Source organism: Cebus imitator, unplaced genomic scaffold (assembly GCF_001604975.1).
Source record: "Cebus imitator isolate Cc_AM_T3 unplaced genomic scaffold, Cebus_imitator-1.0 Scaffold108, whole genome shotgun sequence".
Lineage (NCBI taxonomy): Eukaryota > Metazoa > Chordata > Mammalia > Primates > Cebidae > Cebus > Cebus imitator.
Genome location: NW_016107423.1, coordinates 1,534,213 through 1,551,795, shown reverse-complemented (window position 1 = coordinate 1,551,795; position 17,583 = coordinate 1,534,213). Strand labels below are relative to the sequence as shown.

The 17,583-nt window shown below is 39.7% G+C and overlaps 1 protein-coding gene across 8 annotated transcripts in view; it reads left to right on the top strand.

The window, feature by feature from the left end:
* The window catches only part of STARD13 (StAR related lipid transfer domain containing 13), a 251,605-nt gene that overhangs the window by 172,187 nt on the left and 61,835 nt on the right, over positions 1-17,583 (top strand). For all 8 annotated transcript variants that reach the window (XM_017538037.2, XM_037741811.1, XM_017538039.2 and 5 more), the window contains exons 2-3: positions 9,820-9,891; positions 11,968-12,049. In XM_017538037.2, the coding sequence (XP_017393526.1) occupies positions 9,820-9,891; positions 11,968-12,049 (154 nt within the window). The remainder of the gene's footprint in view (positions 1-9,819; positions 9,892-11,967; positions 12,050-17,583) is intronic.

Genomic DNA, 17,583 nt, shown 5'->3' with positions numbered 1-17,583 from the left:
CTCTTATTCAAATCTGTTCTTAGGGAAAATGATCTTTTTATTCCTGAATTCAGTGAGTATTTGGACAGACAGATTAGCCAAGACCATCCTACTGACTTCATTAGTAAAGGTTGTCAGATTCCCCAAAGCTAGCCAAGGAGTTAAATTCTATTCATATTAGACAGGTAGCCACCTGGACCTCCATTTAGAAATAGATGTATCTTTACATAGCATGTACTTCTGCTGCTGCCTACTTTGTTTTTAAACAGCAAATTTGAAGATCCCCAATTAAGATTTTATGAAGATAATTATAAAGGTCCAAAGCGTTCTTTAAAATGTGATGTTATCTACTACACAATTTTAAATATTCTAGAGTTTTTAAACTTCGAATCTATTAAACTTTTAAAACATTTTAATAGTTTATGTCACTTTTTTAACCTTTTGGATTACATTTGTGACATATTTATGGGATGCCTCAATTAACTTTAATCTCAGTGTGCCCTGTGATTAGACTGTAGCATGACACAAGTCATTGATGCATCCCTGTGTCTGATGGAAAAAGAAGTTGCAGCATAGGAATTAAGTTTCTCAAGTCTTCAGTGGAGAGCATAATCTCTTCCATCCCATTTTAAAGAAAATTAAAATGAGTACAGGTATTTGAAATAGCTTTACTTGACTTTCAGGTATTTGAAAGTCAAGGGAAAAATTTGTCATGTAGGCGAAAGAAGGAGCCCAGATTCCTTTAGGATAAAGTCGCTCCAAGACTCCTGCAGGCCCTTTTCAATTCCTTTGCTCCTTTCAGGTATTTGAAAGTCAAGTAAAGCTATTTCAAATACCTGAGTTCATTTTAAATTTCCTTCTACAAGGAATATATATTGTTAATGTCTATTAACGAACTGCAAATAAAAATCCCAGTACCTTAGAGAGCAAACTTTTAAGCTCAGCATTTGGCCTTGAAGAGCATGGGGAAAAATGAATCGATCTGTAGCTGTAAGCCTAGTAATAATTCCATTTCTTGAATGTAACCCTTATTTCTGGAATGAGTGATGCATGTTTAGAAAATCATTCACACTGCCAATGTCATTGCCTACGTTCAGCAGACAAGTAGAAAGGGTTCCAGAAAACTGGCAAAGACACGTTGAAAAATTCTCAGTAAATAGTTTATTTACACTCTGAGCCACTGCCAAGGAATTTTTTTAAGAAAATGTATACAGTATCACGTTTTTGTGTATATTCAGATAGTAGAATTATACTTGAGTTGTGGAAACCTCTTCCTGGAATTGAATTAAGCAAAAACTAGTTTTGATTGATCCAGATGGGACAGTTGCTGAGAAGTTGCATGCAGAAAGCCTTGCGAAGGGAGTCAGAAGCTTTGGCCAAGCCGTATCTATCTTGCCGTGTCAACCCTACAAGGAGCAAAGGAATTGAAAAGGCCCTGCAGGAGTCTTGGAGTGACTTTATCCTAAAGGAATCTGTGCTCCTTCTTTCGCCTACATGACAAATTTTTCCCTGGTATCACAAAATCTTCTTGGGTAATTGGAGTACCGAGAGCTATAAAAGAGTCAAGCAAATCAAACAGCAGATAACCTCTTACAAGCGTAGACATTCAGAAATGTCTGAAAAAAGGTATAGGAGGAGTTTATGTCCCTAAAAACATGCATGTTTTTAAAACATTTAAAAAAGAAAAATCTTAAATCAATGTAGGATGGAAGGGTACCTGTCAAAAGCTAAGAAATCTGACTTCCTAGTGGGGGTGAGATTTGTCTGAAGCAGTTGCTCTTCTCCAGGCAGGAAATCATCAGCATGACAGAGAGTGAGCACCCACAGGCCCTTCTGACAGTGGTCATTTGGCCACCTTTGTGGAAATCGGAGCTCCGTTCTAAGAGCCAGTATCAAGCTGGCAACACAGACTCTTGTTACCTTTCCAACAGAAGCTGGAGAAACTGAATTAGAGAGAGAGACAATCTGCAGAATCTCATGCACTTGTCCCAAGAAGGGTTACTGAAGACTCTCCTGGCTTGGTGGGTCAACATGGAGGTGTTTTGGCCAATGCTTGCAAATTATGACGCCCTCTCTAATTGTCTGAGCCAACTCTGTGTTCCCTGCCTTGCATTTCAGTTGCTTAACTGACTCCATCTTGAAGAATCTCTTGGGATTTAGTGGTAGGCAGTGACTCCACAACTTCAAAAAGCTGGGGATGTATGCATGCAGCCTCCCTGAGAAATACCACAAGCGCCTGATTGGAACAATCTGTACCAGATGAAAGAGGAGTATAAAGAACTACTCTGCTTCATGGAAAACTTGAGTCAAAACAATCTGGTCAGAAACTATTTGGCTGGGAGAGCATATATTTTCTGCTTTCTTTGAGATTGACTGGGGTTAGGGGATTGTAAACATTTTTTCCTTTTTAAATACCGTTGGGAATACAGGCATGGAAAATATATTTCTGACAAGTTTCCTCATTCACTTGCAACGGAACTTTTGATTTTCTGTGGAGCAAATGTGTCTATGAGCACACATTCACACATGTGGATGCATGTGAGGATTGTTGATGACATTTTTTGGAATTCATATAGATCATGCACTGCAGGCGGAGGAGCAGAATTCGGAGCAGAAATGATTACTGAGACTGAGTGTGTTCATCTCTGCGCCACGCTAACAGACATCCAACAACAGTTTCAGGTTGAGATAAAGGTCCTTAGTGCCTTCCGTATGCCTCATCTATAGAATAAATAGCTGGCAGCTGTGTTACATTAGCTTATGCCAGATTATGCCACTTGAACACATTGCCCCTAAAGTTGTAGTTGCATAAAACAAGTGTATTTATTTCTTATATTACATGTCAGCAGCTGGTCTCGTGTGTCTCTGTCCCCAGTATTGTCATTCCAACACCTGGGCTGAAGAATGACTATCTCGTAGCCTTATGGTAAAGGGAAAAGAGCAGGAAAGCTGGTTGAGTTAGGGGATGGCTCTTGAGGTGTGTTTCTGAAACTAGCCTATGTTACATCTGTTCACATTTCATTGGCCAAAGTGGGTCATCTGGCCAAACGTGACATTAGTGAGGTGGGGAGCGTCTGCCTCCTAGCTGGAGGAGCGCCGCACATCACGTGGCAGCTGGAAAGGGCAGCGGACTACTGCGAGCATACCAAGAAAAAAAAACACATAAGTGTGTGTGACTATACAGTATATATACATGTTAATTATACATTTAAGGCTATTTAAAAATAAACCGTAAATATGTTTTATATATTTGATTTACATATATGACATATGTCATTTGTCATAACAGCTATGGTTTCCCCAACCAGGCTGCAAAAAGACTGATTAAAAATAACCCTTGAGTGACTAGGAATAAACCCACTACTGAGGTTCAGAATTTGCCCAATCTTCTTTCACTCTAATAGGAATTATTTCAAGTGACTAGATTTGCCATGAATCTAGCTTCCAGAAGATATTTGAAGGCCTAGGAAACAAGGCTTATGTGCAGAATTGGTGAAGAAATTTTATGTCTCAATGTGTCTTTGATTCTGACGGTGGGGAAAGTCTACGTAAACAGAGCTGAGAGTCTCTGTGTTGGCTCAGTCCAGGCAGACGCCACCACCCTCTGTGGGCCTTCCGGCTTTCCTCTTCCTATCGTTATATGCTTGCTGATAGTCAGCTATTTTATTGCACATCAAGGAAAAGATTGCCTCAAATTATGGAGAGATATAGTGGGTGTTTATAAGTGGATCCACTATTTTGAATATTCAGTGATTAATAATCTCAAATTCATGCCAAATAAGCTGTATTTTAGTTCTTCTTAGTAACTTAGAAAATCATGGAAAGAAAATGTTATGAATATTAGGAAAAAAATTATATTTGGTGTACATTTAATGTTTATTAAGGTGTTTTACGTATCGAAATAACTTAATATACAATTTTAAAGGTACAGAAAGATATATCCTGATGTCATGCCATGGGATGTAAATCAAAGTCTGTTACTACTAAAAATCTGACATTCCTTCCTGTGTCTGTGATTAAGGTTATAAAGCCCTCCCAGCAGGACTATGGTGGTATTGTATGGTTCTATGTAATGCTAATGATTTATCATTTGTATCCATATATGGATGGGATGGACAGCCTCGTATTGATTTTAACAAAATTGGCCCAATGTGTGGCCAAAGAAATACACCTTCAATCGATAAGGACTTCACTAGAGAAATTCTGTCTTAAGACAAAGGAGTCATTCTCCTGAAGTAGTAAAGTTACTAATGAAGGTACCTTAGCCATGTAAATTATTCTAAGCCAACAACCACAAGCCCTTTGAAATGTTAACACCTTTGATATACTTTAATAGTGATAATTGCAATCCACTGCAGGCATCTTGCAGTGGTTGAGTCATCCTGTTATGCTGGTACCTGTAGTCTTTTAGAAACGGGGCGCCCACCAGATAGGCCAGTTTAAGGAAAAGACAACACACTCTTCTCAAGCCGACTTTCCTAAATCCCATGACAATCACACTCTTTCCCTACTTCTCTTGAGTACTTTTAATGAACATTTAAGAAAGAAGACCTTACTTAAATTGGAGCCAGTTTGTCTGTGGAAATTCAAGGAGATTTGTAAGAACAACATAAATACATGTGCTCATATATAATGATTTCATAAACTTTCCACAATAGAAAAGATTCTTTCTAGCCAGCTAAATTTCTGATGATAATAAATTTTAATTTGGCTCTAATTTGAATTTTTGGTCATTTAGAAAGAATACCCAATACCTTTCAGTGAGCTATGGAAAAAGTATTTGCTATGCTGAGAAAAATGTAAAACCAAATGTACGTACTAAAAATGCTTAGCTAAGAGAACACACTGTTCTCAAGCACGCTGGAAACACGCTAGACACACCAGCTTAAGAATACAATGAGATTGTAAACATGAGACGAGGCCTGCAAACCTGGGCAGCAAATTTGCTGTGCTTACTGTATTTCCTGACTTGATTGAGGCCCTACCGAGCCTTGTCCACAGACTGTCTGTAGCTAAGATACTACATTAAAGAAGCAGCTTGTAAATCACTTTTAACTCTCATAGACTTCCATCCTTCTCCCTGATCTGTCTACATTGGTGAGGTCCTACTGCGCTCTTTTCTCTTGGCTACCTTGATGTTATAATCTCCATACAGGGAAATGCAATTGGCAGTATTCAAAAATCAAATATTTAAAAAATAGGCATCATTCTCGAAACAAATTTCCCATCTTTTACAAACTATCATTATATGAGAAAATATTTGCAGTGTATTCTTATGTGAAAAAAGCAGTCAACTAAAGATTTTACCAGAGTACTGTTTTGACAAATAACGTATGTAAAATTGGGTGCTCATAACAGGGCAAGAGTTGCCTTTTTTCATTCATCACAACTTTCTATATTAGTAAGTTTTCAACACTGGGCATGTATAATTAAGAAACGCAATGATATGTTGTGAAAACCCGCATCAGCCATGGTCTGTTTCTACGGTGCCTTTGTTCTCATGCCCTTGGTAGTGGGTGACTCCCCAGGGCTAGCGAGAGCTTCCCTCTGCTGGGTCTGTCTGAGGACAGTGGCCACACCATGCTCTAAGCATGTATAAGGCAACTGAGGCAAAGCCAGTGACTTTGCCTTCAGTGGAATTGCAGTTATATAGCTGAAGAGCATGCATAGCACTATTCCATCCACTGAACTTACCGAGTAAACCAGTGAAAAGGTTTGCTAGACCAAGCTACCAGTAGAAACACTGGATAGCTCCCTTTTCAACCAGCTGATTTCAGCCCCCAGAGGAGTATTGGTTTAAGGTCCCAAAGCTCCTCCATCTCTTTAGGCTAACAGGGATGGGGTGCTCTTAAGAATCAGGCCACCCTATGTGGGTGATGGTGACAGGGCTAGGGTGTGTGGTTGGAGGCAAGGAGCATCAACCCTACATAAACGATATAGGAGAGGCTCCTTGCAGAAAGAGTTTCCGTTATCAGAAGACATGTGGAGGATGTTGAAGAGGCCAAAATAGATAACTGCTAGAGTAAAATGAAATAATTATTACATAGAATAATTACAAAAATTCCATTGAAATCCTTTCATGATGCTAAGCTGAATGGACTGGATTTTCCCCAGCAAAGTAACACAGTAACCTCCATAGAGATCGGTGGACCCTTCTGTCCAGGGCCATTCACTGGTTCCACTCTACACTCAGGTTTTCCATGAGAGAGTTGCAGTGAGCTGATGCTTTGCCTTGCAGCCCTGGAGCTGCTACAGGGACAGGTAAAGGTAGCAAATGGAGAACAAATAAAACTGTCAAAATGTGCTTTTAATAGCTCTTAATGCTCTTACATAATATTATGCTGGCTAGTAAGAGCACAATAATAAAAGAGATCTTCACACTTTTCTCCTCAAATGTCATTTAAATTTCATGAGGTAGATCTTTGTGAAATGATGGCACTGGTGATAATGATTTCTTTTTCATTCTCCAGTCATTTTGGCTAGTGGAAGAGCCTAGGGAAAAGCATTAGCATTTGGCTGATTGGTATTAATAGGGACCACAGAGAATTAATAAAAATTGTAAGACCTTTTTATCCCCCCACCTCAGTTGGATGGGAAACTCAGATTTGATAGGGGTTCATTATGCCAGATTATTTTGTTTGTTTTGTTACTAGCTGGTAAAAGAGTTGGTTTTGCCCTTAAATTGAGGTTTCAAGATGTTGGAACTGCAGCTAGGGTAGAGGGAATATGAAAAGAGGGTGTGTGTTTGAGAGACATTTGGGCAAATAGAATGGCAAGTTGGGTATAGGAAGTGATGCCGCATGAGCCACCTGCCATGGCTGGGACTTGGCTGCTTCCAATTTATGATATTTACTAATTGCCGTTTTGTTGTTGTTTGACCCTGAGGTCTAAAAGCTTAAGTGCCTACCCATTCTTTTTTTTTTTTTTTTTTTTAATCAGCTTATTTAAATGATTGATTCATCTGGGTTCTGTGGTTAAGATTTGGTTATTTATGTTTGTATCTGAATCGGATTTCCGTTCATTATCCATGTTGGTGTCATAAAAAAAATAAAATGCAGTTGCTACCTGAGGAGACTTTTAAATAAAATTTCCCTGGCTAGCTTCAGCCCCATCCCACTGTCCAACCAGAATTTTAAGTTCCAAAAAAAGTGTTGTTTTTAAAATTTTTAAATTTTTAATTTTTGTGGGAGCATAGTAGGTGTATATATTTATGGGGTACGTGAGATATTTTGATACAGGTGTGCAATGTGAACTAACTACATCATGAAGAATGGGGTATTCATTCCCTCAGGCATTTATTCTTTGTATTACAAACAATCCAATTATATACTTTTAGTTATTTTTAAATGTACAATTAAGTTATTATTGACTGTTGTGCTATCAAATGGTAGGTCTTATTTATTCTTTCTAATTTTTTTGTACCCGTTAACTATCCCCAACTCCCCTCCAGCCCCCATTCCCCTTCCCAGCCTCTGGGAACCATCCTTCTGCTCTCTTTCTCCATGAGTTCAATTATTTTGATTTTTAGATACCACAAATCAGTGAAAACATGTGACGTTCCCAAGGGAGTTTTCTAGAAGGATTCGTAGCTGCCCACTTCTTCTACACCGTGCTGTCCTTTTCATCATCAGGATCTGAGCTCACCACATTCCCTGGGCTAGAGGGGTGTGAACTCTTTCATAGATCACTTCCAACTCTGCCTTTGAGCCTGCTAGGCTGCAGAGCCCCTGTCTTGCAGGTCTTCCCCATTTGTTCTTCATGGCCTGGCTCTCTGGGACTTTCTTGCTGAATACCACATTTTGATTGTAGTAAAGGTAATAATAAAGCAAGAAAAGGCATAAAATTCATGTGGTGCCAAGAGAAAATACGGTATTCTGCGCTTCTCTCCAAGGCTTGCTGACTCATAATTAGGTTTAGAGCATGTCTAGAAATTAGATGTTTTCTCGTTACTACTCACTGTATTATATGGAAGCGGAAAGCAAATCTGAAGCTTGAAAATCTATTAGGCAGCACTTTGTCCATGACTCAGTAGCAACTCACCACATTTTCCATGCGTTACAAGAGAAAGTGCGTTTCCTGTTTCCTCTGAAATACTTGTGTGGTTATCAGAGTAGAAGCCTTCAAATACAGACTCTCAATTGGGTACTAACTAGAACTTTTGAGCAATGCAAGAATTGCGTTTTGTACCTTCCCAGGGGAAAGCCCAAGTTAGCCCATGCAGCACAATTCAGTGAAGCTCTGTTTTGAACAGCAGTTGGAGATCTCAGAGACTTCCTTTCTGATAGAAATGCTTTCCAAAGCTTTTGTGCCAGCTTGGTTCCCTGAATGTTTCTGAGCCATGTGTCCACGGTGGAAATGAGTATGTGGTAGGAACACGCTGGTCAAACTTACATGGAAAACCCTCACATCAGAGATAAATCTCAAGCTTTTGAAATCGTCAGTCCCTGTAGTAAGAGTACATTAGGGGTTGTCAAAAGAGGCAGGCGCTCCAGGACAGAAGCTGCCACAAGCTCTGTTTCCCTGGATTTAATGACAAAGTTCAATCTAGATGTAACCAGATCCGCGGGACCAGGCGGTAGGGTTTTGCTCTACCTGGTGATGCCTGATTAAGATCTGACCTTTGGTCTATTTTCCTAACATATACCAAATAGCTTTGGCACATCAAACATCTTGCTGCACAGACACCGAGCTTTCAATGTTAAGGTACAGTCGCAGACCCAGGGTGATGTTAGTGTAGATCATTTCTGTGCCGCAATCCCAAGAATGCCCTGTACACTCCAGCTTTGGCTATGGGGAAAAATGAGCATCATAGTAAATGGAAACACAATGACCTGATGGACACCCATCCTAACAGCGGAGGAAAGGGCCTTGGTAAAGACTTGTGATGATAGGCTGTTTAATTTTGTTTGGAGAAAATGGACTTTTGACAGATGAACTTCTTTTCCCTTGGATTCATATTTGTCTAACAGAGTTGTGGTTGGGAAATGATCCAGGATTCACAGGGTCAAAAAGTGACCTGGTTCACATACTGTAGACTCCTTCCATCTCACTGCACAGCTCCCCCAGGCAGTGGTCCGGTGGGCTGTTGGTGCATCCACACCAAAAATGGTCACCCAAGGGACATATCAACCTCCTGGGCTTGGCCCTCAGGCATTCCAGCAGGCCCATGAAACTCAAGTCTCAATTCCAGATGATCAACTTTTCTCTTCTATGCTGCACTCTGAAGCTTGAAACCATTCCAGTGTGCTTGATGAATGAGCATCTTGTTATAATGCATGAGGAATTAAGGCCATTAGTGAAATTTTAAAAACAACAATATACTGGACTTTTGCAATACCTTTTTTTCATGAGAAAACCCATTTTCATAGACAATCCAGTTATAGTCTTTTTTCATTGTCCTAAGAGTGAAAGAATAAAGGAATGTTGAATAAACATTTTTAGCCTTATCTTTGAAACCTAAAAATCCATTTAAAAAAAAAGAAGAATTGTGAAGAAGAATCTCCTCTTTCCCCCTAGTGCCCTGGTTCCCTGGTGTATAAATAAGACATTTTTCCATCCCTGAGACTCAGCCTTTGTGTTCTGTTATCTGTGGTTTTGTTATTATCCACATACTTATGGATCTACACTGAAGATAATCTTAGTAGACACATAACAAAGACCTTTGTATTACCTGCTCATTTTCCAGGCCCTCCTGGGTAGGCCTCCTTATGCAGACTTACCTGGAACAATTTTGTTTTGTAATAACTTGCACAAAGCTCACCAGTGTCTCCATGATTAAGAAGGCAGAGTACTAGGGTGTGGCTATGGGACTCACAATTTTCTCTCTCTTGTGTTTTTCAGAAATTGAGGCAAAAGAAGCATGTGACTGGCTCCGTGCTGCCGGGTTCCCACAATACGCTCAGTTATACGAGGGTACGTCAGCCTTCCCTTCGCTCTCACACAGAGAATAAATCCAAAAGGAACCACACGTATCCTGTGGTGTGTTTTGACTTCCAGATTTTTTTCTCGCCCATTTTGCTTTGCTTTCTTTTTCCCTCAGCCTTTGGGGTTACCCTGATACCAATTTAGAAATGAGTATCGCTTCCCAGGCCCACTTTACTCTCTGCTTCCCGATACCAATTCACATCTCTTTACCACAAACCCCAACTCCATGTTTTCCTTCCAGTATTCTGCCATCAGCAGCTTTTCTGCACTTTCTTCCTTTTCTCCTGTTTTTCCTTTACTACTCTCAGTTTTCTTGAAATCACAATGAATTTACTGTTAATAAACTTCCTAGAAGTCACAAAATTAATTGTCCTGAGGTTTCTCTTTAATTCTATTTACTTTACATGAAAAATGTTAAGATATAACATGAATCAGATGTTATTCTGAGTTTTAGGTAAGGTGTTTTATTGCTAACATTAAATTTCCTTTCATTTATTTATTTTTTTTTTTGAGAGAGAGAGTCTGGCTCTGCCAACCAGACTGGGGTGCAGTGGTGCAATCTCTGCTCACTACAACCTTCACCACCTGGGTTCAAGCAATTCTCCTACCTCAGCCTCTTAAGTAGCTGGGATTACAAGCATGTGCCATCACACCTGGCTAATTTTTATATTTTTAGTAGAGACAGGGTTTCATCATGTTGGTCAGGCTGGTCTCAAACCCCTGACCTCAAGTGATCTGCCCACCTTAGCCTCCCAAAGTGCTGTAATTACAGGTGTGAGCCACTGCCTGGCCCTTTCATTGATTCTTTGACAGTTAATAGACATATTCATGTGCCTTATAATCTAAAATTATAACCCAATCTTGTAACTTCTTCTTGGATTGTCCTTATATAGTAATGAACTAGTCAGGACCCCACCAGTGAGCAGATGGCAGGCACAAGGCCATCTGTAGAGGATTTATTTCTAACAGTGCTCATTACAAAGGTGCAGGCAGGACGGGGAGCCACAAGGAACAGTGCACAGTGCAAGGATCCAGGGCTTTTAGTGGCAGAGCTGTCACTACCATGAGCCCAAAGGGACAGGCCAAGGAAGAGGGTGCCAGAGCCCAGGAGGAGAGAGGAGCTTCAAACCAGACCCTAGGAAGTCACAAAACCAGACCCTAGGAAGGAGCGCAGCTGGCAAGAGGCAGCCTCCCATAAAAAGAATCACAAGTGTCTCCCTCCTTCCGTCACTAGCCAAGCAAGACAGCTTCATTCTGGAACCATCACTCACATGATTTTTTTTCACCAGAAGGGGAATTATTTCTGTTTCCAACTCACACTAAGATTGGCAAGGTGTAGACAGCACAAAGTATAATATGAGATAAAGAAAAAAGTGGCAATACAATGATAATGACCCAGCATTGCTACATGTGGCTATGCCCTCTATTCTATGAGCTGCAGATTGCTACCTCCATCAATGAGGTACCCAGAATTAACACCTTGTTCTAAATATTGCCCGTGACCTTCAAAGCTGGCACGAATTGTCTGTTGGAGATAAGTTGTAGCATTCAAATTCTTCTTTTTGGATAGAATCAGTCTGAGTATTTTGCTGATACTCCAGAGTGACTCAAGATTTTGCTACCAAAGAAAAAATAAATTGAGATAATAGAACTTTGGATATTTTTGGAAATTTCCTTTTTGAAGGGAAAAAAAAAATCTGCCAAACAAAGTATTTAATGAAATCACCGAGCTAGACTCCAGTGACCTACGTGTTAGGTGGATGGTGAGAGTGGAAAAGCTCTTCTCCGAGGCCACATCCGCCTGTGACTGTGAAAAGGACGAGCCAGAAAAAATGCAGGCGCTTAGTGTTCAAACTATCCTCATATTTCGCACTTATATCGTACTCCTAAAAGCGTTTATAGTGATAAAAATTGTTTGCTGTCTTAAACATTACCAACAATGATGATGGGCAGTCACTGCTATTCAAATCAGTGGTTATTACAGACCTTGAAGGTCTGAATATGTTGGTGCCCATTCAGATAAAGCAAAGTACATCAACCTCTTTGTCTCTCTCTCTCTCTCAGATTCACAATTTCCCATCAACATTGTGGCTGTCAAGAATGATCATGATTTTCTTGAAAAGGACCTTGTAGAACCTCTTTGCAGGTAAACCACGTGAAGTATTTTTGTTTCTTTCCACTGATCAGTCTGCAACAGGCATCACTATACTGAAGGGCAAGTTCAACTACTCGGCAAGTATTCATTGAGTGCCTCCCATGTGCCAGCCCCGGGTGCAGGTTCCCAATGCACTACTTTTAATGAGCATGATCAGTTTGCGTTTTCATGGAACTTAAATCCTAGGAGGGGCCTTTGGACAATAGATTAGGAAAAAGACAGAGAAAGGAAAGAGAGGGAGAGAGTCAGGAAAAGAAAGAAGGAGGGGGAAAGGTTATTTCGGAGAGCGTAAATGCCATGAACAAGCTAAAACAAAATGAGGATGTAGACGGTGATGGGAGGCATGGATGGGTCAGTGGAGGGGAACGGCATGAGCAGGCTCAGCATGTGTGGTCAGGGAAGGCTCTGAAAAACTACGAGTAGGTCAAACTTGGCTGTATTTTTTGCAAAGTCAAGTGATTATCTTCTCAAACTGGTATATGTAAGCTCAAGTAATTGTAGCAGCACACTGGCCTATTTAAGCTATTATTTTGTGATAGTGTAAGGAGACAAAGATGTATATATGGATAATTTCTTCCCCTTAAAACAACATATAATCTTGTTGAAGAAGCTCAGTTGAAGAACTGCGGCATGAATACATGAACAAATAACAATTATAATTTGGGTAACAATAAAAGATCCAGAAGAAACTACATTCCTGAAAAATTAAATGCTGCCTGAGAGGTGGTGTGTCTGTAGAAATTTGAAGTTTTATAACTAAAGCCCGAAGATAGGTAAGAGCTGAAGATAAGAATTAGTTATGGGAGATGAGTCATTTTACCAAGGCCATACAGCTAGTGTAGGGTTAAGGTGACCTTAAAACCCAGCACTCGTAATGCCAAATCCAATGCTCTTTCTGGTATATTCTACATTTGATATAGATAAGGTGGCAGTTTAAAGGGAAAGTAATGATTAGCAAAACTTATGAAGTCAGGAGAGATCAATACACATTAAATAGCATGTAAGTTACCTAATTTAGGCCTGTCAAATCTTCAGACATATATATTTTTGTGTTACAAACCAGTCACTCTGTGTTTTCTATATGAAGAGAAAATAGGTTTGTGTTAAGAAATGATACCTGAATGTTCAAGAATGTAATACTATGGGTTTGCTTACATGGGTAAAAGAGCAAAGAACTCTTCAAATCATAAATTACAGGAGTAAGCTCTTTGGTTGAAAAACAAACAAAATGCCATTTAAGAGCTTATGATGTGAATGGATGAGTTGGTTGTGATTCTGTAGATGTAATGAATTGGAAAAGCAGTGTTTCCTCTTCTGCGTATCTAAGGTACACACCAAGCAGGAGCAGATTCTTCCTCATAAGCATTCACTCCACTCAGAGCTATGCAGCCAGTCAGCTCTTCATCCTGAGTTTTCTCTCTGTTTTAACCATGTATTATTTTTGCTAGTTGGCTTTTTTTAAATATTTGAAAAATTGTCTATTATTTTTTTCCAATTGAAGTTTTGAAATGTATGTTTACAGTAAGTTGAGGTATAACATATCTGTGTGTGTGTATACACACACATATATTTGAAGCAAAACACATATCTATGAACATACATATGTATCTATGTGTATATATATATGTATATATATATGCCACCTTGTATATATATACACACACATATATATATACACATACACGTATATATGTATGTATATACACATGTATGTATATGTGTATATATACAGATACATATATGTGTGTATGTATACATATGTTTGTGTGTATATATATGTGTGTGTATATATATACACACACACATACACATATATGTATGTATATACACATGTATGTATATGTGTGTGTGTGTATATATATGTATATATATATATATACACACACACACATACACACATACATACATATATATACACACACATATATATTTGAAGCAGAGTCTGGCTTTGTCTCCCAGGCTGGAATGCAGTGGTGTGATCTCAGTTCACTAAAACCTTTGTCTTCTGGGTTCAAGTGATTCTCCTGCCTTAGTCTCTGGGGTAGCTGGGATTACAAGTGTGCACCACCACACCTGGCTAATTTTTGTATTTTTAGTAGAGACCAAGTTTCACCATGTTGGCCAGGCTGGTCCCAAACTCCTCTTGGCCCAAAGTGATCCGCTCACCTCAGCCTCCCAAAGTTCTGGAATTACAGGTGTGAGCCACCAAACCCAGCCAAGGTATAACATATCAATATGTTTGGCCCTGTGTTCCCACCCAAACCTCATCTTGAATTGTACTCCCATAACTCCCACATGTTATGGGAAGGACCCAGTGGGAGATAATTTGAATCATGGGGGCAGTTTTCTTCATACTGTTCTCATGGTAATGAGTAAGTCTCACAAGATTTGATGGTTTTATCGGGGGTTCCGCTTTTGCATCTTCCTCATTCTCTCTTAATGCCACCATGTAAGAAGGGCCTTTTACCTCCTGCCATGATTCTGAGGCCTCCCCAGCCATGTGGAACTGTAAGTCTAATTACAGCTCTTACAACTGTAAGTCTGGGGTATGTCTTTATCAGCAGTATAAAAACAGACTAATACAGTAAATTGGTACCAGGAATGGGGTGTTACTGAAAAGATACTTGAAAATGTGGAAGCAACTTTGGAACTGGATATCAGGCAGAGGTTGGAACAGTTTGGCGAGCTCAGAAGAAGACAGGAAAACGTAGGAAAGTTTAGAACCTCCTGGAAATTTGTTGAATGGCTTTGACAAAAATGCTGATAGTGATATGAACACTAAGGTCTAGGCTGAGGTGGTCTCAGATGGAGATGAGGAACTTGTTGGGAACTGGAGCAAAGGTGACTCTTGTATATTTTAGCAAAGAGACTGGTGGCAATATGACCCTGCCCTAGAGATTTATGGAACTTTGAACTTGAGAGACATAATTTAGGGCAACTGACAGAAGAAATTTTTAAGCAGCAAACAAAGCATTCAAGAGGTGACTTGGATGCTATTAAAGGCACTCCATTTGAAAAGGGAAACATAATATTCCATGGTGTATATGTGCCACATTTTCCCTGTCCAGTCTATCATCGATGGGCATTTGGGTTGATTCCAGGTCTTTGCTATTGTAAACAGTGCTGCAATGAACATTCGTGTGCACGTGTCCTTAATAGTAGAACGATTTATAATCCTTTGGATATATACCCAGTAATGGGATTGCTGGGTCAAATAGAATTTCTATTTATAGGTCCTTGAGGAATCGCCACACTGTCTTCCACAATGGTTGAACTAATTTACACTCCCACCAACAGTGTAAAAGTGTTCCTATTTCTCCACATCCTCTCCAGCATCTGTTGTCTCCAGATTTTTTAATGATCACCATTCTAACTGGCATGAGATGGTATCTCAATGTAGTTTTGATTTGCATTTCTCTGATGACCACTGATAATGAGCATTTTTTCATATGTTTGTTGGCCTCATGTATGCCTTCTTTCGTAAAGTATCTGTTCATATCCTTAGCCCACTTTTGAATGGGCTTGTTTGTTTTTTTCTTGTAAATCTGTTTTAGCTCTTTGTAGATTCTGGATATCAGCCCTCTGTCAGATGGGTAAACTGCAAAAATTTTTTCCCATTCTGTTGGTTGCCGATTCACTCTAATGACTGTTTCTTTCGACATGGATGAACCTGGAAACCGTCATTCTCAGCAAACTAACACAAGAGCAGAAAATCAAACACCACATGTTCTCACTCATAGGCGGGTGTTGAACAATGAGAACACATGGACACAGGGAGGGAAGCACTACACACTGGGGTCTGTTGGGGGGAAATAGGGGAGGTACAGTGGGGGGTGGGGAGTTGGGGAGAGATAGCATGGGGAGAAAGGCCAGATATAGGTGATGGGGAGGAAGGCGGCAAATCACACTGCCACGTATATACCTATGCAACAGTCTTTCATGTTCTTCACATGTACCCCAAAACCTTAAATGCAATAAAATAAATTTTAAAAAAAGAAAGAAAAGGGAAACAGAGCATAAAATTTCAGAAAATTTGCAGCCTGACAATTCAGTAGAAAAGAAAACCCCATTTTTTTTAGGAGAAATTCAAGTTGGCTGAAGAAATTTGCATAAGTAACAAGGAGCCAAATGTTAATCTCCAAGACAATGGGGAAAATGTCTCCAGGGCATGTCATGGGTCTTCATGGCAGCCCCTCCCATTATAGACTCAGAAGCCTAGGAGGAAAAAATGGTTTTGTGGGCTGGGCCCAGAATCCTGATGCTGTGTGCAGCCTAGGAATTTAGTGCCCTGTGTCTTGGCTGTTCCAGCTGTTGCTAAAAGGAAGGGGCCAAGGTTCAGCTTGGCTTATGGTTTCAGAGGATGCAAACCCCGAACCTGGGCAGCTTCCACATGTTGTTGAGCCTGTGGGTGCACAGTAGTCAAGAATTGAGGTTTGGGAACCTCCACATAGATTTCAGAAGATGTATGGAAACACCTGGATGCCCAGGCAAAAGTTTGCTGCAGGGGTGGGGGCCTCCTGGAAAATCTCTGCTAGGGATGCAGAAGAGAAATGTGGAATTAGATCCCTCACAGAGTCCTTACTGGGCATTGCCTAGTAGAGCTGTGAGAATCGGGCCGCTGTTCTACAGATCCCAGAATGGTAGATCCACTGACAGCTTGCACTCTGCACCTGGAAAAGCCACAGACACTCAAGGCCAGCCCAAGAGGCAGATGTTGCAGTGAGCCTAGATTGTGCCAGTGCACTCCAGCCTAGGTAATAGAGCAGGACTCTGTATCAAAAAACAACAATAACAAAAAAAAAAACAAAAACAGATTTAAAGCAGTTTCATCACTCCCAAAATTTCCCCATTCCTTGTCAACAACTTCTACCCCTACTCCCAAACCTTGGCAACCACTGATTTGTTTTTTGTACCTATAGTTTTACCAGAATATCATACAAATGAAATCAAGCAGCATGTAGCCTTCTTAGTATGGTTTCTTTCACTTGTTGTAAAATAATAAAGAATTTATTTATGTTGTTATACATTTTAATAGTTCATTGCTTTCTCTTTCTAAATAGTCTTCTATTGAATGGATGTTCTATGTTTGTTTATCCATTTGGCAGTTGAAGAATATTTGTGTTGTTGCCAGTCTGGGTGGTTATAAACCCACTCTGAACATTCATATTCAAGTTTTTGTATGAGTATTTAAGTTTTCATTTCTTTTATGTAAAATCCTAGGAATGGGATCATTGGGTCTACAAGATAAGTTTATTTTAACTTTACAATAAACCACCAAATTTTTCCAAAGTGAAATAGCATCTTGTACTCCCATTGACAATGTATGAGCGTCCTTACTGTTCCACATCTTCGTTAGTACTTAATATTGTCAGGTTTTGTTTTGCTTTTAGACATCTTAATAGGTGTCTGGTATTAACTCATTTGTACTTTCTTAATGACTAATAATGTTGAACATATATTCATATGCTTATTTACCATCCATACGTCCTCTTTTATAAAATATCTATTCAACTCTTTTGATCATT